General features: G+C 37.5%; 1 protein-coding gene across 1 annotated transcript in view; it reads right to left on the bottom strand.

The window, feature by feature from the left end:
* The window catches only part of WWC2 (WW and C2 domain containing 2), a 295,272-nt gene that overhangs the window by 115,400 nt on the left and 152,768 nt on the right, over positions 1 to 27,104 (bottom strand). Inside the window, exon 2 of the mRNA XM_006882228.1 lies at positions 15,164 to 15,273. Within this exon, the coding sequence (XP_006882290.1) occupies positions 15,164 to 15,273 (110 nt within the window). The remainder of the gene's footprint in view (positions 1 to 15,163; positions 15,274 to 27,104) is intronic.

The raw sequence follows: 27,104 nt of genomic DNA, 5'->3' as shown, positions 1-27,104 counted from the left end.
CAGTCAACTGGTTTAAACACATAGCTGTAAGAGAGCTGGCAGGAACCATTTGCATTTCTGAAATACTGCACAATGAAAGAGGATTCCCAATGGCATCTGAGAAGAAGGCTTCATAAAACAGGGTTGTGCCTTCTCTCCATCTGTTATATGTGTTCAGTAGATTTGTAAAGAATATTTATTAAATGTAAATATTCAAAGAAAGTGTATCAGACAAATGTAGTATTTTTTTTTATGAAGACTTGGTAGCTTTGGGAAATCACTGTATTATAGTGCAATAGAATTTGAATACTGCCTTCTTTATGAAAGAAGTAATATATCACATGGTGTTAAACTGTCACGTACCTCAAGGGAATTCACATTTCCTCAGTTTTATAGTGATGGAACTTTGTAAGTAGGAACACATTGTGAGCTACATGAGCTTATCATGGAAGATAATGTGGATTCTTAAAAAAAGAGTATCATTTTTGCCTATAATGCATATTTCTACTCTTCCTGCAGTATTCTTCCTGCAGTGTTCAGAAAAAAAATGAAAATGAGCAACAAAGGTAACTTCAAAAGTTATCTGCTGCATACATGTCTTAGAAATTGTTCAGAGTGTTTGTTAGAAGCAGGGATGGTAAGACTTTTTCTCACATGCTTTGAGCATGCTACCAGGAGAGGCCAGTGCTTGGAAAGGGACATCATAACAGGAAAGGTAGAGGGTCAACAAAGGAGAGGAAGGCACTCAACAAAATGGACTGCCATGAGCACTGCTGCAATGGGATTAAGCACAGCGGAGCTCATGAGAATGGAACAGGATCCAGCAAGGTTTCAATCTGCTGTACAAAGGACTGCTGTGAGTCAGAGTCAACGTATCAGTATCTAACAACAAATCCGCTACACTTCTTTGTGGTTTGCTGCTTCTGCACATATTTACCGACCATTTATTATACTCAATAGGAGAAGTATGGCCACGATTTTTACTTAAAGAAAAACAGGTTTTAAGACATAGGGATTTTCTTTTTAAAAGGAAGATAAAATGAAAATTATTTTAAACAGCAGAAAGTGTTAAGTACCTTAAGAGCAGCATGGTTAAGTTTAGTGATAGAAGACCAATCTGGTTGAAAAAATAAGGTTCTTGAGATTAAACAGAGCTTTCAAAGATTCCAAAGCAGCAGCCTTCAGTAGTTGGTTTCTTCTTCTCCAGGCACTACTAACCATCACACAAGGCACACCACCCTTTTACTGCACTGAATCACTCTAAACTGTTGTCACCAATTTCTGCTTTTTCTCTATGATGTTCAGATGGTCTAGTGGGTAGAGGGTTAGGTGGCTAACTCAAAGGTGGTTCCAATCTACTAGCGGCTCTGCTGGAAAAGAGAGGCAATTTTCTTCTGCTCAATTCACAGCCTCTGAAAACCCTCTGGCGGGTCAGCTCTCGGTGTGTTCCTGCTTTCTCTGACCTCTTTAAAACTTTAGCTTCACTTATGGGCTTCCTTCTTCCAATAGGCTCTTATTTCTTCCACTGAATCTCCATCCTCCAGCCTTCTCTAAAGTACAAGCACTAAGCAGCCATGACTATACTCTCTAAAACGAACTGAGTGCTTTCATGAAATGCTCCCCTTGTTTTACTAGCCTGTGGTGGCTCTTTTCGCATTCTAATACACTTTCTCATTTCTTCCTTGGGAGGCTGAACACTAGTCTCATGAATGTCAAGTCAAAAAGTGTGAAATTCACTTTGTAAACAATTAGGTATTACTGAAAGGTTCTAAGACAAGGTATGACAAGGTCTTAGTTTTCTAGGAAGATCATCTGACAGAAATGTGAAGCTCTACTATAAACAGCTAATGTGATGGTTCAGAGTATTTACTGACATGAAAGGTCATTAAAAACAACAGTTTCTAATAAATTGGACATGTCTCATACAACGAGGAGAAGCAAGGTTCCAATCTGTTCTTAAGTTATGAGTCACGGTCAACTCTACAGCACCTAACACACACATTTATCATTTTTATAAAATATATTTAAAAATAAGAAAAGGAACAAAGAGCACAAAGTAAATAAAAAGGATCTAGAGTAGCAAAATGAAAGTAGCAAAGAGGCCAATGGACTGAAGTTGACGAACAGTATAGAAATAAAACAAGCAGAAATTAGCAAGATAATTTCAAAGTTCTTCAATTTATAGCCAGTCAGGCCTTTAATTTGTTAGGAAACATAATGTAGTCAAAGGGAACGTTGAGGGATTGTAACCACTTATACTGAGGTTTTAATCCAAATCCAAGCAGATCAGGACAATCGAAGGCAGAAAGACAGATAGGAGAACACTTACATTACAATATCAAAAGTAGTGTTATAGATTAGATAGCCAAAGGACAACACATTGATTGAGATACAGCAACAAGGCCTTCAATGAAAATCAGAATAAAAAAGGAAGGAATAGTCACTTATGAAAAGATGGCACTGAGTTTTGTCAACTATGTAACCTGTGTATTAGTATATTTCAGTGACAACCTGCTTCATGCAGATGGCACAGCCTTGCTTGATGAAAGTGAAGAGGACTTGAAACACTTGTTGCAGAAGATCAACGACTACAGTCTTCAGTATGGATTACATCTTAAGATCAAGAAAACACACCATGGGGCCAATAGCCAACATTAAGATAGATGTGGAAAAGACTGAAGTTATGGGTAACTTCATCTTGCTTTGTTCTACAATCAAGACCCTCTACAACTATCGACATTTGTCAAAGTTCATAGAGTTTCCGGAGACATGTGGTTTAGGAAGTGGATGCCACTCCTGCTTCCAAACCTGTCATAGCATGTTACTGTTATGTGATATTGAGTTGCCTGCAATGTATAGCAACCCTATGTACAGCAGCTGTGAACCCTTCCCTATCCTGAGCCAGTCTCACTAACCTCATTGTCCTAGTTACTGTATCAATCCACCACATCCAGGGTCTCCCCCTCATGTGTTATCTGTCCACCCTTCCAAACATGATGCCCTTCTCCAAGGACAAATCTCTCCTGGCCATGCGACCAAAGTAAGTGAGGCAGAACTTCAAAATCCTAGCCTCCAAGGAAACACTTAGTTTGACCCTCTCCAAGACAGACCGATTTGTTTTCTTGACAGTCCATGTTCAAGACTCTTCTCTAGCACCACAACTCGAACGCATCTATTCTTCTGTCATCCTTAGTTATTGTTCAACTCTCTGAAGCATAACAAGTAATTGAGAAGATCATGGCCTGGATGGATTAGGTACACCCTTGTATCTAGACTGACATAATTGCTCTTCAGCACTCTGGAGAGGTCCATGGCAGCAGATTTTCCCAAAGCAATTTGTCTTTTGATTTCCTGACTGCTAGTGTTAAGAATGGTGATTGTGGATCCAAGTAAGCTGTAATTGCTAACAACCTCAATCTCTTCATCTGAAATGGTGCTGCCAATGGGCCCAGTGATGAGAATCTTTGTCTTCTGGATGTTGAGCTTCAATTCATATTGAAGACTACAGTCCTTGAACTTTTGCAGCAAGTTCTTCAGGTCTTCTTCAGCTTCAGCAAGTCAAGTTGTGGCATTTGCATATCGTAGGTTGTCTTCCTCCAATCTTGAGGCCATACTCCTCCTCATAAAGCCCTGCTTCCCGAATGATCTGTTCTGTATACAGATTGAAAATGTATGGGGACAGGATGCATCCCTGACGCACTCCCTTCCTGATTTTGAATGATTCAGTTTTTCCTTGTTCTGTCCTGAGGACTGCTTCTTGGTCCAAGCATAGGTTTTGTATAAGCATGATAAGTGTTCTGAGATTTCCATTTTCCTCAAAGTTAGTCACAATTTATTGTGATCCACACAGTCAAATGCCTTTGTACAGTCAATGAAAGACAGATATTCCTCTGATAACTCTCTGACAAATTCACCTGACACCGGCAATAATGTCCCTAGTGCCACAATCTCTTAACAAATACCAAAAATTCCTGGAAGATCTCAGTAATGGAATTAGGATGGCAGAGGAATTAATTGATCGAATAGTCCAATATTCATCCAAGAAAGATAACAGAATCTAGAATCTCTATTAATTGGGATGTATAATATTCACATACAATTAAATGTTCATGTTCATGAATACGTAAATAACTGATGCCTGTGAATTATGGTGTTAGTGAAGAACACTGAGTATTTTTCAGTCCAGTAAACCATAATTGCCAAAAGAACAAACAAATCTATCTTGGAAGAAGTGTGCAGCCAGAAATACCTCTTAGAAGCAAGGATAGTAGAACTTTTGTCTTACATCCTTTAAGCGTGTTATAAAGAGGTGCTTGTCTCAGAAGATACGTATCCTGTTTGGTAAAGTAAAGGGTCAGTGAAAAGGAAGGCGCTAAGCAAGGGGGACTGTCACAGTGGCTGCTACACTGGGCTCAGGTAGGACTGACATTATGAGGATAAATCAGTCGTCTTTTATTGTACAAGCATCTGATGTGACTCAATGCACCTAACAAGAAGTCACTGTCAGGTGTCCCAACAGTGAAGCCGGAGTCATAGTTGTGGGTGGGCACTGTTCAACTGCTAAGTGTTTTTAGAGTTGACCATTGCCCAATTTTTTATGACTCCAGATGCCAACTTCACATAAGCCAGACAACAGCCTGCTGTATGGCAGTGTTTTGAACAGTAAAACATATTGAATATCTGTGAGAAAACACCTGAGAATGACTACATCATCAAGTTTTATACTGTAGCACTGCGTGCAGTGAATATAACTAAAAAGATATAAAAACATACATGGATATTCATAAGTACAGTTCATAAATTAAGGATTATCTGTGGTGCCACATGTACACAGAACTACCATCAAAATAGATTATTTAATGGGATTGGAAAAGAAAAAAATTTTTTTTTCTATAATTATATTTTATTAATTTTCATAAACATTTACAGAGATTTTGGGCTTCCACTCATTCATTGTTGCACTATTCTCTCTACCCTCCTCCCAGTTTGTTCTTGTCCAAATGCCACAGTGCTTGTCAAAGCCAGTTCTGATTAATCTTCTTTGTCAGTGTGTCCTTTGCCATTCCCTATCACTCCTCCCTGAGAGAGACTTCACCCTGAGTCATAAGGAAAAGGGGATGGCGTATTCTTTTAGCTACTTCCTGCTGAAAAGGGACGCTGTGGGTTTCAGGGTGAAGATCTTCTCTCACTACTCTAAAGGGCCCCTTTGGCAGTGGGAAACACATAGACTATTATGGAGATTGATTTTGGAATTTAGATGCACTCTTATTGATTGTGCTTGGCCGTACATGTTCATATCCTTGAAGATGTATCATGGGGGTGTTGCAACCTAGAAGACACAAATTTGACTAACAAGTTATAAGTACATGAGTCCAAAAATTATGGAAAAGTAAAAGAAAAGATTCTTTCATTGTTTTACAAACCCTCCCCCAGGTCCCCTCCACCATGTAGCCCTCGCTCTAGTCTCCTGTGATGACAGAAATACCCAGTTATATCTCTCTTTTAAACGGTTTTCTCCCTCCTCTGTTTCAGTGCAGTATACATTATTGAACCCATCTTACTCAGTCTCTCCCCAACCCCAAGGACAGTCCCATTCTACAACAGTGGCATCATGTAATATTTGTCCTTTTGTGACTGGGATATTTCACTCAGCATAATGTTCTCCAGAGTCAACCATTGTTATTATTAAAGAGGAAAATAACAGATCACTATCATAGATATAAGTATTTCAACAATATATTAGCAAACTGAATCAAAGATCATATAAGAGAGATCATAACCAAGTAGGAATATTTCAGGAAAGTAAGGTTGGTAAAACACTTAAAAAAACCCTCCAGAATATAATATGCCTCATTAAAAAAAGAAAGAGTGAAAAAATCATAAGGCCATTTAAAAAATAAGTGGTAAAATCATTTCACAAAATTAAACACAGATTCCTGGTAAAAAAAGAAAGCAAACAATAAACAAAATTCTCCAAAATCAAGAATTAAAAATGCATTGCCTCAATCTGATAAATGGCATTCATAAGAAGAGAAAAGGAATCCCTCATGACTAACATCACATTTAATAATGAAAATTGAATAATTTCTCCCTGAGATAAAAAAAAAATACAAGAATATTCACTCTTGTCATTTTTACTCAATAGTATATTGGCGATCACAGACCATGCAAAAAGAATTTTTTGTAATTAATTTCAATGAACTTTACAGAGATTTTGGATTTCCATCCATTCATTGTTGCACTTTTCTCCCTGCTCACCCCACCCTCACCCCCAGTTTGCTCTTCTCTTTGAAAAGTAAAAGAAAAATTCCTTCACTGGTACACAATCCCTCTGCACCTCCTCACCCCCACCCCGAGTATACTCCACTCTGCAACCCTCATTCCGAACCCTTATGATAATCATAGTGCCCTAAAATATATTACTTTTAAACTGTTGACAGTGCAAAATTTTTTAAAAGAAAAGGGAGGGAGGAAGAAAAAGGAAAATTATAAATAGGAAAGAAAAAAAATTAAAAGAAATTACAAAAAGTTTGCAATATCTAAGATCAATATATAAAATCAAGACAGAAATATGAAACAACAATACTGAAAAAATATTTTTAATACTCCTGAGAGAATTACAGAAGACCTATTTTTAAAAAAAATATTTTATACTGGTTTATTTACAAAGTTCAAATACACTGTTTTCACACCAGATCTTTCCCATTTCCTTCACCCACTCCACCCATCAAATTGTGCGACCCTGTGAGTAACACCACTCCATCTTCACCTGCCCATCTTCACCCCTCTGCTCCCTCCCTCCCCAACTTGGATCCTCATACTCCATCTATGATAATGGTCACTTTACGTACTATTTGTCCTTATGGGACTGAGTTCACTTAGTATAGTGCTCTCTAGTCCCTCCCAAGTTAAGTAGTAATTTACAAAATCATTGCTCCTGCATGATGCATAGTATTCCACTGAGCAAATGTGCCATAATTTCTCAATCCATTCCATTGCGGTTGAACATCCGGGCTGTTTGCATGTTCGTGCAATGGGGAATAACGCTGAATGAACACCGGAGTACAAATCTCCGTATGTGCCTCAGTTATAATTTTCTTGGGGTATGTTGTTGTTGTTGTTGTTATGTCCCGTCAAGTCGCTTGCGACTCATAGCAACCCTATGTACAACAGCCCTAAACTCTGCTCTGACCTGTGCCAATGTACCATCTCTGATACACCCACCTCGATTACCCTAGAAATAGTGGAATAGCTGGGTCATACAGAATTTCCACGCTAAGACTTTTTGAGGAAGTGCCAAACTGCCTTCCAAAGTCATCGCACCATTTTACAATCCCACCAACAATATACAAGAGTTCCTATCAGAACACCATTTAAGAAGCAAAAGTATACACCATTATCATAGCTTGGGAGCCTCAACATAAATAATTATTCTTACCTAATTTATTTACAGATTTAACATAAAGTCATAATTTCAAGAAACAGATAATTGTAAATGAAGAGAAAAGGCCTGTGATTGATTTAAAACAAAACAAAACAAAAAACCATGAAAAAACATAATAGAAAAGAACCAATTTGGAAGATGTACATTACCCCATTTCTAATTTTACTATAAAGTCATAGCACTATGTATGAAAGCGCGGTCCTAATGTAATGTAGGGCAACAGAATAGTGGTTCCATAAACAGATTTATCTATATGGTCAAATGATTTTCAAAGTAGGTTCTAAGTGAATTCAGTAGTGAAATAAAAGTCCTAACAACAAATGATAGAAGAACAAATCAATAAATATATAGGAGAAGTTACTTTGACCTTTATCTCACATCACATAGAAACACTTGATCATTTCACTTAAAACTATAAAGATTCTGACTTTATTCAAGAATATCTCTAAAATTTTAAAAGACTTCTTAAATAGGACATTTAAAACATAAACCACAAAAAAAGTCAATTGAACTTCATAAAATTTAAACTGTCATTTCATAAAAAGTCATCATCATGAAAATGGATAGGTAGGCAAGCCACAAATGAGAAAAAAGTTCACAGTGCAAATGTCTGACAGAAGATGACACTTACAACCTATGTTGTCTTTTAGGTATCAGTGAGATTTCAAATGCTAAGAGAAGAAAACAAGCTAAAATTAACTGAGATCTCACTAAAAAATTACTCCTTTTGGCTTGTAGTGGTAGAAAGATTTTATAGACAGTGTTTTAAGTGTAACAGTCACAGACCCCCACCTGTATCTCTGGGCTTACTCCACAAACCCACTAAAAAGGCCTAAAATAAGCAAAGACCTAAAATAACTGTGATGGTCAAGGTCAAATGTTTAACTTAAAAATACTTACTGTTAGGGTCAGAAATCGTTTCAAACAACCAAATATTATTTATTTCATTTTTCATTAAAATAAAGATAAAATAATGCTGAAACTATAAAATATCAAGACACAACATATGTGTGGACCAGCTGCTCCAAGAACATACTAACATTTGCTCCCTAAACTACTTCACAGGAATGTCTTGAAGATTAATGAGATAATGGAATATATCCTTTTTAAGTGGGTAAACTACTTGCTGTGGGTAATTCAAGCACTTAGAGCACATTAAAACTATCTGGCTGCTAAGATACCATTGCTGTAATAAAGCTAAATGGTAGATTTAAAACTTTATATTCCAACCATCAAGTTTTTAATAATCTTATGCATAATGTAAAATTTAAAATGCACTAAAATTCATTAAAAAACAAACAGAAAGCTTTTAATCTATGAATTAAACAAAGTTCTTCCTTCTTACATATATGATTTTACTCGACCTAAGAGATTATGAAATAAAAGATACAGTTACTTCCCTCAAGAAACTCACATTTAGGGAGGAAAGTAAGTTAAAAAACTGAAATACAATATAACAAGCACTTTTACAAAATCTTAAGTATTAATACTACAGAAAGACATGGAGTGGACATTTAATCTGTAATGGAGGTGGAGTTCACTGGTTGGAAAGATGGGTATGAGAGAAGGGCCTTGGGAAGTAATGGCCAGCGATGGGCAGGATCCCTTAAGGGTGAGGGTTGTTCAAACGGGAAGAGCCAGAGACTGGGTGTGGAATGTTCAAGTCTGTTGTTATTAGGTGCCAATGAGTACGACACAGAGACCCTTATAGACACCAGATTGAACTATCTTGTGCCATCCTCATCATCTCTGACACACTTTAGCCCATGCTATAGTCACTGTGTCAATCTATCTACTCGAGGGTCACTTCTAATTCACTGAACTGCCACTTTTCTAAGTATTATGTCCCTTTAAAAGAACAGCCTCTCCTAGCAACATTCCCAAAATATGAGACATAGCTTCATCATCCTTGCCTCCAATGAGCACCCTGGCTGCACTTTTTCCAAGAATTGTTTGTGTGTTCTTTTTGGCAGTCCATGGGATATTCAGTGCTCTTCCCAATATCACAACTAAAGAGCATCAGGAACTTACAAAAGCAAACAACTACACGAAACCTCAAGGGAAGGGCCAGATACTTAAAGAGATCTCCAGTGAAAGAGGAGGCCATAAGATGAAGATGGAAAGACCATCTGGGAGAAGACAAAGGAAAGCTTTGCAAGGGAATTAAATAAATGCATCAGCACCTCTTGACTAAAGAGACAAATGTGGCAGTCATCAACTTAGGGAAAACAGCTGAAGCTTTTCACCCAAGGTCCTCAACTGCAAGGTACAATAATAGAAGAGCACTGCCAAAACCTGGATTAAAACTTTAAAAAAAAAAAACACACCTGTATATCAGGTACCAGCTTAATAAAACTGGGCAGAAGCAGTCCAATAGGGGGTTGGGAGGAGTGGGTGTCTGAAAACGGACCTAGTCCCAATATCCAAAGGAATAAAGAACAGGAGGGAGTAATTTAAAGTGACAAGAAGTAACCGCATCACATCAAAGAAGAAAGAAAAAAATCTTTCTCACTCAATCACTTTAAGATGAAAATTATTTTCTTCTTTGGTAAGAGACAGTTTCACAGTGCAGTGGTGGTGAACAACGGAGAATGTGAGGTTTGCGAAAATCAGAACCTCAGTAAACAGCCTCTGTTTTGTCATGCATGCACTGGCTGGGGAGCTAATCACAAGGGGTGCGGTTCTAATTCACCAGAAAAGACCTGGCAACCTGCTCCTATAAAGACTAGAGCCTAGGCATACCTAGAGAGCAGCTCTACAGAAGTCACTGAGAGAAAGAATCGCATCCTCCGCACACAACATCATGGTTCTTAGTCAATTTGACTCCGCACACAACATCATGGTTCTTAATCAATTTGACTATGAGAAGACAAGAGGATCAAAGCTAAGAGTGGTTGTGTGTGTCTGTATGGGGCGGGGGGGGTGGCTGTGTGTGCATGTGTGTGTGTGTGCGTGTGTGTGTGTGGGGATGGCTCTTTTTCTTTTTTTAAAAATTTAGAGACATTTTGTTTTATAACAATTAAAACATTTAATACAATTAATTAAAATGTCCGATTTTCTTTTGGTACTTTTTACTGGATTTGCTTTTATTTTGAATGATACAATTTCTATGTACTGGGAAGAAGAAGCCGCTCACTGATAATGGGGCAAGAAATTTTTAAGGAAATTAAATTAGAGATAAAGATATCAAATAAAAGAAGGGATGAGATATAAAATCTATAATGAGAGAATGTGGCAATAGAAGAGTATAAAAGAACACTTTGTCCACTGAGAAAGGTGAATTTAGACACAGAAAGGTTTATAGATTGGTGAGGAAGAAGTTGAAAAGCTTCATTTTCACATTTTAGTACCATTGAGAGGATATTTTTATAAACCGGGCAGCTAGGTTGGTTTCTGGTCTCCAAAATTTTAAATTAAGATAATAAAGTTTGAGTTCTGACCCAAAAAACCACAATGTACCATAATGACTATACGTAACATAATACAAATGAAGGAAAATGTGAAAAATAATGTATATGACTTTATATGGAAACCAAAATTTAAAAGTCACTTTCTATTTTTTAAAAAACCTTTAAAAATAAATTTTAAGAAGAGTTAAATGGCTATATATCATTAATACTATTATTACTTGCTGAAGATAAACAATTATGGAATCTCAACATCAAGAAAACAAAAATCCTACCCACTGCACCTAAAGATAACATCATGATAGATGGAGAAAAAACTGAAACTGTCAATAATTTGATCTTTCTCGGATTCATAGTCAGTATACTTGGTACCAGCAGTTAGGAGATAGGCGATGTATTGCACCGGAAAAGTCTGTAATCAGGGAATGCCAGTTTGAGGACTAAATTCCTCAAACTGTGCCATGGTATTTTCAGCCACTTGCTATGCATCTGAGAGCTGAACAATGAATAAGGATGACAGAAGAATTAATGCCTCTGGGTTTTTGTTTGTTTGTTTGTTTTCATTTATTTTATTATTTTTGTGTGCCTGTACCGTCAAATCAGATCTGACTGGTACAGGAGGAGATTGCCCCTCCTTCCCCGGCAGAGCATCTGGTGGATTCGAACCGTGCACCTCTGGGATTGTAGTTGCAGCTTCTTGCCACTAGGCCACCAGAGCTCCCCGAATTAATGTCTCTGAGCTAAGAGTGGTGAAGATCCATGGACTGCCAAAGGAACAAACAGTTATGTCTTAGAAAAAGTGCAACCAGAGTGCTCCTTGGAAGGAAGGATGATAAAGCTTCATCTCACAACTCTGGGGATGTTGCCAGGGTAGGTTATTCTTTAGAGAGGTAAATCATCCTTGGAATGGTGAAGGAAAGGAAGACCTTCAATCAGGTGGAATGACACAGTGACTGCAGTAATAGGATTGAGTGTGCTGGAGATGGTGGAGATAGCGCAGGATGGAACAAGGTTCAGATCTGTTGTTCACAGGGTTGATAGAGTTGTAATCACTTACCAGCAGAGACAGAGATAGAGGTAGGTGGATGGATGGATGGATGGACGGACAGATAGAGATTTAATTGTTATTATGCACCACTTAGTCACATGTGACCCTTATGTACATTAATTAGCTCTAACAGCTGCCCTATCCTATGCTGATCTCATCACCTCTGATAGACCTAATCCCATTGCACCAGTCACTGAGCAATCCATCTTATCCTAGGTTTTCCTCTCCTGCACTGTCCCGCAACTCTTACAAGCATGATGTCCATCTCCGAGGACTGGTCCCACCTGGCCATGTGCTGAAAGTATGTGAGATGGAGCTTAAAATCCTTGCCTCCAGGGAGCAGCTTGGTTTTACCCTCTCTAGGACAGACTGTTCTCTTGGCTGTCCCTGACATGTTCAGCACTCTTCTCCAGCACTACAACTCAAAGGTCATGATCCTTCTTCTATCATCCTTAGTTACTGTCCAGCTCTCTAACATATATCTCATATATTCCAGTGAACTGCTCATTAGCTGTAAACTAAGGATGGCTTATAACCATTAAAAATTAATTTAATCAAAAGTAATCCCTTCTATCAATCAATACTGCAACAGCAGTCAGGAAATCAAAGATTAATTACATTAGGTAAATCTGCTGCCAGGGACCTTCCCAGAGTACTGAGAAACAACAATGTCAGTCTAGAGACTAAGGTGCACCTGATCCAGTCCATGGTCTTCACAATTACTTGCTCTGCATCAGAGAGCTGGATAATGACTAAGGAGAACAGAAGAAGAATTGATGCCTTTGAGTTGTGGTGCTGGTGAAGTCTTGAACATACCATGGACCACCAAGAAAACAAATGGGTCTGTCTTTAAGAGGGTGAAACCAAATTTCTCCTTGGAGGCTAGGATTTTGAAGCTCTGACTGCTAATACTTTCAGCATGTGACCAAGAGGGATCAATTCTTGGGGAAGGGCATCATGCTTAGAAGGGTGAAGGGACAGCACAGGAGAGAAAGACCCCAGATCAGATGGACTGATACAATAACTATGGCAAAGAGGGTAGGTGTATCTGAGTCAGTGAGACTGGCTCAGGAGAGGACAGGTTTCAGAGCTACTGTACATAGGGTTGCTATGAGTTGCAGGCAACTTGAGGGCACATAGCAACAAACAACAACAATCTCTTCTATCAAAATAGATTAAAGAAGCCTGGTATGTGTAGGTAAGTGTCAAATTGCAAACCAAAAGGTTTGTGCTCCTTGGAGAAAATGTAGCAGTGTCTATAGAGAAAGATTTACAGACTAGCAAACTAGATGTGGGAACGCTCTGAATTAAAATTAACTTGAGGGCAGTGGGTTTTTTCAAGCACCATAACAGATTAAACACTGAGTTGCCAATAACTGAAAAGCAACAAAAATTAGTAGTTAGTAACAGCATTAATAAAATATTATTAGAAAATACAAAATTAAAATCTTTTATCAAAATACATATGCACAGTTATCAACTCTTTCTGAAATCTGTAGAAAATAGTAGCTCTAACACGTTGCTTCTTCTAAGCAGGCTTTTAAAAATGGAAGTAGGAATAATTTACAGAAACTTTTACTTTTATAAAAAATGTGCATAAAAGCTGGTAGTCCAACCATATACACCAAATGCTCTATTATAACAGATAAGTGTGTGTTCATTGAAAAAACTGGGTTCTTACTTCAAAGTGTTTGCTTTCCTCTGAAAGACAGAATCTCTCACAAGCCTCCTATTTATTCCACTGTAACTCTTAGTCATTCACATATTACTACTTCAAAATTTACTGTTGAATAAGGAGTATTCATCATATCATGCTTTTGCTAATCATCTTTTCTAGTTCCCTGACTATTACTGTATCAAGGGTGAAGGGTTTTTATCTGGTTGTGGTTGTTTCCTAGCCCAAATGCTTCTTTTTTAAAGTATGAATGTAGAAATCAAGTTGTTTATCCTGACCTCACGTCTACTAAAGCTTTGCGTCAGGTCATCTGGAGGCACTAAGTCTCTCATTCAAGTTCAAGTTTCTCTTACAACTTGTATGAGACTATACCTAAGAGAAATGTGAACTTGCAGATTCCAAGCAGGGCAGTACTATTCAACCCTATGTAGAACCTCTTCCCAGTCATCCTAGAAAAGGTGTATTTGCACAGATAAAGAAAGATCCTGAAAGGGCATCAATGCACAGATATTTTCACTTAAAGATTTACTTTAAGTGCTAGACCGTATTTTACATACTTAAATTTCTTCATTTTTCTACCAAAATGCTGCCTATTAATTTAGGGACCTGGGGATCTTTACAAAAACCTTTATAAAAGCTTATCATACAGAAGTAAGTTATAATTAATAAATACAAATAAAAAATTTTTCTGTAGTAAGCTTTTTTATAATCTCTGGTGGCTTAGTAATAAGGAATTGGGCCAAAAATTGCCCAGAGGCGTGTAGATGCTCCATCGAAGAAAGATAGGAAAGACAGGAAATCTCCTTCCTTGCACTTTACAGCCTCTGAAACTGGAGAATCTAGGAGTTGGTTTCAACTTGACAATACATAACAACAAAAAGTATTTTATTCTTAAAGATATTTCAGAATAGTGTGCTATATAATAAATTTTAATGTAAGAATAGATTTAAAAGAAATCAGAAGGAATAAATTCACTATGTGTTCCCCAAATCTAAGTATTTTAAATGACCAAAATGACTAACAGTTGAGTATCCAGGGAACGGTAATCTATGCTCTAGCCTTCTCATACAGGGGTGTTAACAGATTTAAAAAGCTACTGTGAAAGGTTTTTACCTTTGCAATTAACAAAGAAGTTAACAAACAAGAAAAGGCTTGAGGCCTTTCCCACAGCTTCTCTGTCTCCCAGAACTGCTGATGTTGCCAACCCTGCATAAACCATCACCATCATCATCATTGCATCACCATCCCACACTGAACCACTGTCCAATTCTTTCTGCGGCAAGAAAAGGAGAAATCTCAATTTAAAGGTGCCAAAATTATACATAGTTTCTAGAAGCCAATTAACTAAACCTGCCCTGAATATAAAATTGTTCCCTCACAGGCAAACAAACTAAAAGTCCTTTCTCTTCTCTCTTTGCATCCTAAGCCCTGTTCTACCTCTATGGTTTAATTTCCAAAACTTGAATTTCAATTAAATATTAGTATTGAGAAGTGAGTTTAAAATAAGAAAACACAGTTTATAAAAAGTGTGACAACTAGATGTTTTGGAATTACTTTTCTGAAGTGCTTTTCTTTTTTCTCCCCCACCCCACTAAAAACCAGTAACTTACTGTTGATGTGATCGATGTAGTAGACACCAATCTGAGGGTCAAACCCTGCTTCCCATCCCCATGGCAGCTCATCTCCAACACAATCAGCAAACGACAAGGGTTTTGTTAACCTGTAAAAATCCAAAATAATCACATTGTTGATTATTTCCATCAAACCTCATATATAAAAATGTTACACCTCAATGAAGGGTTAAAGCCTGGACTGAATTTCTTTTTATCTTTAGTATTTCTAAAATTTATCTTAATTTAGAAAACAAACAGAAAAAACAAACAAACAAAAAAAAAACCCACTAAAAAAAAGAAAGGTTAAAGCCCAGAAGCAGATATCCAGAAAAGCAGAAATATTATTAGTAGTTATCTGGAGAAGGAAGGAAGGGACAGAGGAGTTAGTGTTCATGGAAATGCTGCAAGGATTAAAGGCATAGATAATTGTAATTGTAATGCAGATAATTGTAATTGCAGCGAAACAAAAAAAACAAATGTGTTTGGAGTCAGGAAATAAGAAGATGCATTGTACCTGAAAAATCTGCAGTTAGGAACTTCTCTCAATTACTGAGAAGTAAGGATGTCAGTTTGAGGACTAAGGTGCATCTGATTCAGGCCATAATTTTTTTGATCACTTGCTATGTATCTGACAGCTGGACAACAAATAAGGATGACAGAAAAATAATTGATTTCTTTGAGCTGTGGTGTTGGACCATGGATGGCCAAAAGAACAAACAGATATGTCTTAGAAAGGGATGGAGGCAAGAATGATGAGGCTTTGCCTTACATACTCTGTACATGTTAATAGAAGGGGCTATTTTTTGGAGAGAGACATGATGCTGAGAAAGGTGGAGGGTCGATGAAGGAGAGGAAGCCCCTCACCTAGGTGGACTGACATGGTGACTGCGCAATGGGCTCTTGTATGTCAGGAAGTGTGAGGATGGCACAGGATAGAACAAGGTTCAGATCTGTTGTTCATAGGGTCGCTATAAGTCATACTCAACTCACCGGCACCTAACAACAATTCAATAAGTTGCACATGTATAAAAACTGAGTTGGCAAAAGTGATGTGTTAGATATATTTACAAATATGATTTGGGGGGTAGGAGGAGAAGCTGCCAAGACTGTTTATGTACAGTCAAAAATGTTTCCTAGTCTTCGTCAGACAAAAGTTAAGTTTAACTTAACAAGTAAAATGTCTGTCGTGAGCATTATCCTCTTTTAAGAACTATCTGTGCAGAACCAAAATAACAATAGCCACTTAAAAGAATTAAGACCCTAATGGAGCAATGAAGTTATGTTATTAGAGCAGGCAGAACCCAGAAAAAGAGAATGGGAATGACAGTAAAATTCAAAGAATGTAATCAATGTTCATTGCTATTGTTGTTAGGTGTCATCTAGTTGACTATGATTCACAGTACAAACAACAGACCTGAACCCTGTGGTATCCTGTGCCATCCTCACACCTCGTGACACACTAATGCCCACTGCGGCAGACACAATGTCAATCCACCTGGACAAAGGTCTTCCTCTCCTTTGTAAACCCTCCACTTTTCCCAGCATCATATCCTTTTCCAAGAAATAGATCTCCCTCTAGGATATCAATATATTATTGCCAATGTCAGGCAGATCTTGGCAGAAAGCAGAGTACCAGAATAATGACTGTGTTTCATTAACTATGCAAAGGATTTTGACTCTGCATTTGTGGATCACAGTGAATTGTGGCTAACCTTGAGGAAAATGGTAATCTCAGAACACCTGATCATGCTTATATAAAACCTATACTTGGACCAAAAAGCAATCTTCAGAAAAGAGCAAGGAAACACTGCATGGTTCAAAATCAAGAAGGGAGTGTGTCAGGGATGCATCCTGTCCCTGTACCTTTTCAATCTGCATGCAGAACAGATCATTCAGGAAGCAGGGCTTAATAAGGAAGAGTGTGGCCTCAAGATTGGAGGAAGACTCATTAACAACCTATGATATGTAGATGACACAACCTTGCTTGTTGAACCTGAAGAAGACATGAAGCACTTGCTGCAAAAGGTCAAGGACTGTAGTCTTCAATATGGATTGAAGATCAACATCAAGAAGACAAGATTTTCATCACTGGGCCAACTGGCAGACGGTAATAGATGGAGAAGAGATTGAGGTTGTTAGCAACTACAGCTTGCTTGGATTCACAATCAACACTCTTAATACCAGTAGTCAGGAAATCAAAAGACTAATTGCATTAGGAAAATGTGCTGTCATGGACCTCTCCAGAGTGCTGAAGAGCAACAATGTCAGTCTAAACACAAGGGTACGCCTAATTCAGGCCATGGTCCTCTCAATTACTTGTTTTGCTTTAGAGAGCTGGACAATGACTAAGGATGACAGAAGAATAATAGATGCCTTCGAGCTGTGGTGCTGGAGAAGAGTCTTGAACATACCATAGACTGTCAAGAAAACAAATCGGTCTGTCTTGGAGAGGGCCAAACTAAGTGTCTCCTTGGAGGCTAGGATTTTGAAGTTCTGCCTCACTTACTTTGAGCACGTGGCCAGGAGAGATGGGTCCTTGGAGAAGGACATCATGCTCAGAGGAGTGAAGGGACTGTGTGAGAGGGAGAGCCTGCATGAGCTGGATTGATATGGTAACTAAGGCAATGGGGGCTGGTGTGTCATAATTAGTGAGATGGGCTCAGGACAATGAAATGTTCAGAACTGCTATACATAGGGTTGTTATGCATTGCAGGCGACTCAACCAATAATATTCTATGACAGGTTTGGAAGCAGTGGCTTCCATTTCCTCAACAACATGCCTCCAGATATTCTAGGAACTTTGATAAATGTCAGAGTTGTAGAGGGGCTTTAGACCTTTTGTTCATAGGGTTTGCTATGAGTGGTGTTCAACTCAACAACTAGTAATATGCTCAAAGTATGTGAGGTGAAGACTCATCATCTTTGCCTCCAGAGAGGAGTCTGGCTGCACCCACTCCATAACTGATTTGTTTGTTCTTTTGGCTGTCCATGCTCTTAACACCACAGCTCTGTCATCCTTATTCACTGTCCAGCTCTCAGATGCATAGTAAGTGATCAGAAAGACCATGGCCTAAATCAGATACAACTTAGTCCTCAAACTGACATCATTACTCCACAATAATTTGCAGAGGTCTTTAACGGCAGACAATCTCAGCGCAGTATGTCTCCTGATTTCCTTACTGCTAGTACCAAGGGTGTTCTCTATGGATGGATCCAAGTAAGGTGAAGTTGCTGGCAGTTTCAATCTTTTCTCCATCTAACATATTACCTATTGGCCCAATAGGTAAGAATCTTTGTATTCTTGACAATGAGATGCAATCTACAGTGAAAGCTGTATTCTTTGATCGTCTGCAACAAGTTCTTCAAGTCCTCCTTAGCTTCAGCAGGTACGACTGTGTCATCTACATAAAGCAGGTTATTGATGCGTCTCCCTCTTACCCTGATGACACATTCGTCTTCATCGAGTCCAGCTTCTCAAATAATTGGTTCAGCATACAGATTGAATACAACCCTGATATACTCTCTTCCTAACTTTACACATGCAGTGTTCTCTTGCTCTGTTCACACAACAGTCACCTGGTCTAGGTGTAGGTTTTGCATGAGCACAATCAAGTGCTTGTTATGATCCACACAGTCAAAAGCCTCTGCATAGTCAATAAAGCATGGACATTCTTCTGGTAATTTTTACTTTCAGCCAGGATCCATCTCACATCAGCAATGATATCCCTGGTGCCACAGCCTCTTCTAACTCCGGCCTGAACTTCTGGCAGTTCACTATCTATGTACTGCGCTAGCCATTTTTTAATGCTCTTCAGCAGTATTTTGCTTGCATGTGATATTAATGATATTGTTTGATAGTTTCCATATTCTTTTTTGTCATCTTTCTTGGGAATGGGAACAAATATGGAACTCTTCCAGTCCATTTCAATTAATGTTTAAATGGTATATATTTTGCTATGTATATTCTCAACAACAAATAAAAGATTAAGTAATAGTATGAAAGATCAAAGTGCAAAAAAGTTTTTTAAAAAAAAGTTGTTGACATTTGGGCAGTTGGAGTCATAGTGCAACAGAATAGTTGGTGGGAGATCACTGGGTATTTGACTAGCCCTTTCTTTGCTTGCTTGTGTGAGCTTCAGCAGAATTCAAAACAGCAAAGACGGTTTCCTGCTCACAGTTAACCAGTTTGAAGTTTCCAGTGCAGTGGGCTCTATTCATCAACACATGAAAACTAGGACAACTAACCATGGACATGTGGGGCGACTGCTGCTGTGTACAGCACAGACATCCTGGAGCATCTCAACACAGAGGTACTTGAATTGGCAGGAAATGACTCAAAAGACTTAAAGTTAAAACCACTTGCAACTTGCTATTGAAGGAAATGAAGAATTGGTCTCTTGTTATCAAGGCTACAATTGCCGGTGGAGGTGTCATTGCAGTTATCCACAAATCTCTGATAGGGCAGAAAGGACAACAGATGACTGTCTACAGGATGCCTGGATTCCTTACTATCTCAAGACTACATATTATAACAGCTGTTGCCTTTTTGTAATTCTGTTTGAGTAAGTTAGAAGTTTAATTAGCTTTCCAACCAATCAAATTTCTGCATTTGAATCTTAACCACATTTCAGTGTTACTGTGGCTTCAAAGAAGCTACTGATTCTGAAGTAGTGGGTTTTGATTAAGTTAACTGTTTCAAAAACACTGGATTTTCATTGTAATGCAGAAGTTATAGTAACAAATGTTTGGTTTTGTACAGTCATTACTTACACTCTAGTGGATAAGCTCAATAAAGATCATATCCCAAACTTTAAAAAAAAAAAAGAAAGTTGTTGACTTTTAAATGGATTTAAAAATTCCAACTTGTGTTCGCATCAGCATTACATTACATACTAAAATTGGAACAATATAGAGACAATCGGCATGGCCCCTGTGAAAGGATGACACGCAAATCAGTTGAACATTCCATATTTTTAAAATCAGTTCATCCTAAAAAGATCCATTTGCCATAATAAATTAATCAGTTCTGTCACTGGCCAAAATTTTTACAAAAAAATGCATCTTTAAAAAAAAAAAGCATCTTTCCATTCCGTCACGGTTATTAGGTGCCCTCGAGTGCAGTATGACTACAGTGACACTATGAACACAATATCTGAACCCTGTCCATTTAGTAGGGGGGGTGAGAGAGAGAGAGAGAGAGAGAGAGAGAGAGTGTGTGTGTGTGTGTGTGTATTCCCCCTTGTTGTGCACCGTCGAATCAGATCCTACAGGCAAAGGAGATTATCCCTTCTCCAGTGGAGGTTCTGGTGGATTCAAACCACGTGCCTTCGGGACTGCAGTGCAGCTTCTTGCCCCTAAACCACTAGAGCTCCCTGATGTATATATTTTTAGCATTGAACAACTCTGCTTTATAGATCAGTCAAACCAAGTCATTGTTACGAATTCAGAACTGACACTTAGTTGACGCTTCAGCATGTTTCTAAAGCTGTAAAATGAGACAGCCCATCTTTCTCCAGAGGAGCCACTGGTGGATTCAAACCACAAGAGAGGAACAGCCCTTGTGTCAGCAGCCTAACTCCTTAAGAATTAAGAGCCTCCGAGTTCTTATTTTTAAGGAATGGGGATCCCAGCCTTTCCTTGTGTCATTTCTAATGTGGGAGGGAGAAAAGGTAATTGATTACAGTACTTCATGAAATTTGAACTTTGCATGACCTTTCCTCTCCTTGTTGGTATTATAGTATTTTTACATTATTCAATTAGCGTTTATCACCAATCACAGAGACTGGTCTATAACATATGATACTAAATACACATTTATTCCTCAGTTATAACATGGTGGATTATTTCCTTATAGATCAAATCCAGAAACACTGAGTATTTAATAATTGCAGTAAATGAGAAGCAACTGAAAAAGAAAACATTTTCAGGTTAATAAAAAAGCTCCTGACACAATTCAAAGACTCCCAACGATACAGATAAATACTAAGAGTATTATCAGCTATTTTTACCTTGCAGCATCTGTTAACATTATTGTTGAACTAATTCAAAACAGAGTTCCTATTGTCAATAATCTATTACTACAAATCTGCCCTCACAAACAGCAATAAATTGTTCTTAAATAACTCGGAAAAAGTGGTTCACAATTTGAGTTTCATAAGGAGGCTAAAAATGCCAGAAATCTTTTTACAGATCTAAGAAAACAGTAAGATCTTGTCGTTGTGGTTAGATGGGCTCAAGATGGCCACAACTCACAGTAAACTTGTGAACAAAAGATCAGAACCTTGCCCTGAGCCGCATCATCCTCACAATCTCCCATGTGTTCAATCAAACGGACTGTTACAGTCACTGGGTGAGTCCATCTTGACACACCTTTCCTAACATGAGGGCTTTTTCTAAGGATTGGTCCCTCATGACAACACACCCAAAGAATGTCATAAATTCTCACTGTCCTTGCTTAGAAGGACCATCCTGGTTGCACTTCCTCTCAGAGAGACTTCTTTCTTATTTTTTGGCAGAGTTAGAACTGACTCACAGCTGACCTTCTAGAGGATGAAGGTCACACCAGAGGAAAATGTCAGTCTTTCTCCCATGGAGCGACTGGTGGATATGAACCGTGGATTTTTGCACTGGCAGTGCTACCCCTTCCCACTAAGCCTCTGGAGCTCCCTCAATGTTGACTGTTGTTAGATGCCATGAAGTCAACTAATAACGACCCCACAAAAGCCAGTTTTGAACCCTGTCCTGTGCTTCCTCATAATCTCTGACATATTTCAGTCCTTTAATACAACTAGTATTCAAATACACACACCAATAACTAAAGTCAAGTGATTACTCACAGTGGTCTTATGAACAACAGATCTGAAACATGCCCCCTTCTCTTGTACCATCACCAGGATATATTTGAGACCAGTGTTTTAGTCGTTACGTTAATCCATTTCATTGAAGGTCTTCTTCTCCTAACCTGACCTTGCACCTTTCCAAGGATGGTGTCCCACCCCCAAAAAATGACTCAACAAGGATTTGGAAATTATCAGACAATATCATTGTAACACCTGCAAGTAAAATCTTGCTGAAGATTATTTAATAACAAAGTGAACACTACATAAACAGAGAACTGACAGAAATACAAACTGGATTTAGAAAAGGCCACGGCACCAGAGATATCACTGTTGAAGCCAGAAGGCTTTTGGTTGAAAGTAAGGACTACCGGAAAGATGTCTACCTATGTTTTATCGACTAGACTGTGTAAATTAAAACAAATTATGAACATCACTGAGAAGAATGGAAATCCCAGAACACTTAACTATGCTCATGTGAAACCTAGACCTAGATCAAGAAGTTGTTGTCCAAAAAGAGCAAGGAAATACTGCATGGGTTAAAAGCAAGAAAGCTGTGCAGCAGGGTTGTATCCTTTCTCCATACTTGTTTAATTATTCAAGAAGCTGGACTTTATGAAGAATAACGTGGCATGATAAGGATCTGAGGAAGATTCACAAACAACCTGCGTTATACAGATGACACAGCCTTGTCTTCTCAAAGTGAAGAGGACTGAACACTTGCAATAAAAGACTGAGAACTGCAGCCTTCAGTATAGATTATATCTCAACATCAAGAAAACTAAAATCCTGGCACCATGATGCTAGACAGAAAAGACAGAAATCGTCCACAACTTCCTCTAACTTGGAGCCACAACGAACAAGCTTGGTGCCAGCAGTCAAGAAATGAAAAGACATACTGCAGTACGCAAGTCTGCTGTCAGAGACCTCTCCAAAGCACTGAAGAACAAGGATGTCCATTTAAAGACTAAGAATGGTCTTTTCAATTACTTGCTATGCACTTGCAAGGTGGACAAATGAATAAAAATGTCAGAAGAATAATTAATACCTTTGAATTATAGTTCTGGAGAATAGCACTAACTATCTCATGGACTGCAAAGAGAATGAACAAATACGTCTTAGAGAGAATGCAGCCTGGATGTTCTTTAGAGGGAGGAATGGTAAAACTTCATCATACATGTCTTACATACTGTGGGCATCTTGTTAGGAGGTGTCACTTCTTGGAGAAAGACATCATTCCCAGTAAAGTGGAGGGTCAGCAAAGGAAGGGAAAAATCCCCATCAATGACTGTAACAATGGGCTCTTGTGGGACAGAGATGATGAGGACGGCAGACGACAGTGCAAGGGGGTTCAGCTCTGATGTTAACAGTCTCTATGAGTTATACTCAACAATACCTAAGAGTAGCAAAAACAACAAAGTATTTATATAGAATGGTTTATAATCCTCAGACATAGAAAAAAAGAAATTATCAAATTCCAAATAAACATATTTTCCTCAGAGGCTATTTAAATAATTTTATAGTAAATTATAAAAAAGATTTTCTTTTCCCATCCTTTTCTAACTCATATCAAAAACAGTACTAAGTATATATAACAATGTCAAAACTCCAACTAAATAAAGTTCAGCTGAATTTAGAAGATTCCTAAGAGCAAGAAGAAGAATAAAAGCACAGAAAAATTTTCACTTCCAGTAACAATAAAAAACAAAATAACAGCAACAATGACGTTTTAAGCCTACTGACTGTCTTATTAAGGTACTAGCTTTTTGTTTTGTTTGGCTTTATCATAATGATAAAATTCAGTTTTGATGAAGACGTAACGAATCAACTACTGCTAATGACTTTGTAAACGGATACATTCTCTTTTATTGGCACATTCACTTTTTAAGAAACATGTTGGATATATTTCTTAAAAAAGCATTTAAGAATGTGCAATAACGGGGAAAAAAAATAAAAGTCCTTTCAATGTTAAAAAAAGAATCAAAGTTCAATTAAATCAAATATGGTTCATTTAAGTGATTAAAAAAATTGACAAAGCTAAAAGAAAACTGACAAAGCTATAATTAGGTCGCCTTTTAAAAGACATACTCTAATTATTAGACTTAGAAATTTTAAAAGGAATATTTACTACTGACATAATACAAAAAGGATCGTAAGGAATACTTCAAGAGATTATATGTCAATAGAGTAGATCATTTAAAGAAACAATCTACTAAAACTAAATTAAGAATTACAAATTTTGAACACACCTACAAGTAAAGACAATTTCACAGCTCCAGAAGACTTTCCTGGTGAATTTAACCAAATATTTAGGGCAGAATTCATAACAATTTTTCACAAATCCTTTCAAAATATAAACAAGACACTTCCCAATTCAATCTATGATACTATACTGCCACAACAACAAAATCAGACAACAACATAAGAAAAAAGCTACAAATTAATATTCATCATGGATATGGACCAACAAATACTATTAAACTGAACTCAGTACTATATAAGAATTTACTTTTTTTTTTTTTTTAGGTAGATTTAAATTTTATTAAATTCTTTCTGATGATGGCCTAAGCTCTTCCTTCAAAGCTTCCATTCATTGGCCTAATCAAACAATTAAAAACTATGTTAATGGAAACTCTCTTACATATAATAGTCTTTCAGCCTTTACAGGCAAATAAGCATAATCATGTAGAGATTTTATCAGAATGGTATCAAACAGCAGAGACAGAAGTAGAACTTCTCACAATTAGGCAATCTAACTCATCAACACCAACAAGGTGAAAGTCCAGTTTAGACAAAAAAAATCCTTATTGAAAAATCTATTTTATCCTAGGGAATTGCACACGCAGGATTATCACACATTTATAGGCAAACAGAGAAGAGTCACATACTGTTGGGAACTCAGGACAGAAAGGAAACCCTAAGAAGAAATCCTGGTGGATTTCTCAACTTAGATAATGAACCTATTTTATAAAATGACTTCAAGGTAGCTTCCTCTGTCCCACTTAGAAATGTTCAGTGATACATGAGAAACAATCTTCACTGGACAATGAATATATGACATTATAGGTTGCCTACAAACCAAGTATGTTAGAACTTGACTTAATAGTTTTTGACTAACTGAATCAAACCTTCAAGGAATGAAATATATAAATCATTTCAAATTGCAATAAAAGTCTTGTCAGATATAATTGTTATCTTTTTAACAAGTGGGTTTTGTCCAGGAATATAAGATTAGGTTAACATCCAAAGATTAATAAATAGAATATAAAATATCAATAGAATAAAAGAAAAAACCCTTGTGCATCTATCAATAAACACAAGGAGTGTTAGACTAAGTCCAGTAGGCACACGTGTGTCAGAGATGATGAGGATGGCACAAGATAGGACAGGATTCAGGTTTGTTATTCAAAGAGTCACTATGAATCTTACTTGTCTTGACAGCATCTAAAAACAGTAACAGTATCTTTTAAAGATAAAAATGCTAATAAACTTAGAGGATAAAAAATGTTTCTCAACCTAACATAGGGTTGTTTTTTGTTGTTCTGTACCATCAAGTCAAAAACAACTCATAGCTGACCCTCCAGCAGGCTTTCAGAGGCAGTAAAACTCATAGTAGGAAACTGCCCACATTTCTCCCATGGAGCTGCTGGTGAATCTGAACAATCTGCCTTTGGGCTGGCAGTGGAACTCTTTCATTAGGTCACTAACTTAATTAGGCTAACTAATGTAACTTGGACATTTTCTATCTTCTAAACAATGAGACATCACCACTTGCTGAGTTATGTGGTTTTAGAAACTAGTCTAAAATTTGAAGTGGATATGCTGGCAAATGTGGCAGGAACTGTGGCATTTGGACAAGAACAAACTGGGAGGAGGGTAGAGAGAATAGTGCAACAATGAATGAGTGGAAGCCCAAAATCTCTGTAAATGTTTATGAAAATTAATAAAATATAATTATAGAAAAAAAAAAACACAACTCTTTTCTAAACAAAACCCACCACGATTGTCTCATGTCTCCACTCATCTGCCATGCAATCTGCAATCAATCAGTTTTACAGATAGTAACTGTTGAGACCAAAACTGGATGATAATTAACTATGCACTCTGGAGACAAGTGAGCAGTTAACAGAAACAGTGAACATAATGCAGCACTCAACTGACTACAGCCTTGTTATGTTCAACCACTCCATAGCGAGAGTGGATGAGTCATTAAAATGAACCTGCGCAACTTTTACAAAAAACTTGTGAGATTGTTTGACTGAATGATTTCACAGCGGGAAAGTTTCATGAATGGGCATGTCACCCTTTCTCAGGGGGCATGCTAATCTTGTCTGTATAGTTCCGATTTTAATATATATGCTAGTGCTGCAATACTGAGATTTCTTTTTCATTCTCTATAATTTCACTATAAAAGGATGATCTTAGTTAACAATGTGTTTCCTTCCAGATTATGTTTTGATATAAATATATACATATGCAGATGCAATATTATGCACACTTTTATAAGACTTGTATCAAACTAAACAATTACACATATGGTAGAATTTGAGTCCTTCCTCATTTAAAAAAAAGATTCTTTACATAAATAAAACATTCTCATGATGAACACTATATAGATTAAAAGAATAAACTTCTCTAGAATCATACCTGTATTTCTGTATTTGGATATCTTTTCAGTTAATCGATAAATAAGCCTTTTAAGAACCTACCAAAAGGGGTCCACAAGTCAGCTGCCATGGATTCCGCCGAGTCATAACAACCCTACATGTATCACAGTATTGCTATGCTCCGCATGTTTTCAATGGCTGAATTTCTAGAAGTGTACCATCAGGCCTTGCTTCTAAGAGACCTCTGGGTACATCCAAACCATCAAATTTTCCATCAACAGCTGAGCATGCTAATCATTTGGACCACTCAGGCACAAAGATGCTCTGCTCATTATTGTATATACATAGATGTATACCTCAGTTTTTAATGCTATCACAGGATGACAAGAGGTAGATAACTAATTATTTCACTAATCATCAACTACACATTAGCTCCAAATTGTTTAAAAGGTAACAAATATTTCAATGAACATGTTGAAATATGCATAATTCTAT

Source organism: Elephantulus edwardii, unplaced genomic scaffold (assembly GCF_000299155.1).
Source record: "Elephantulus edwardii isolate Elephantulus edwardi_28Jun2011 unplaced genomic scaffold, EleEdw1.0 scaffold00018, whole genome shotgun sequence".
Classification (NCBI taxonomy): Eukaryota; Metazoa; Chordata; class Mammalia; order Macroscelidea; family Macroscelididae; genus Elephantulus; species Elephantulus edwardii.
This window is presented reverse-complemented; position numbering and strand designations above follow the sequence as displayed.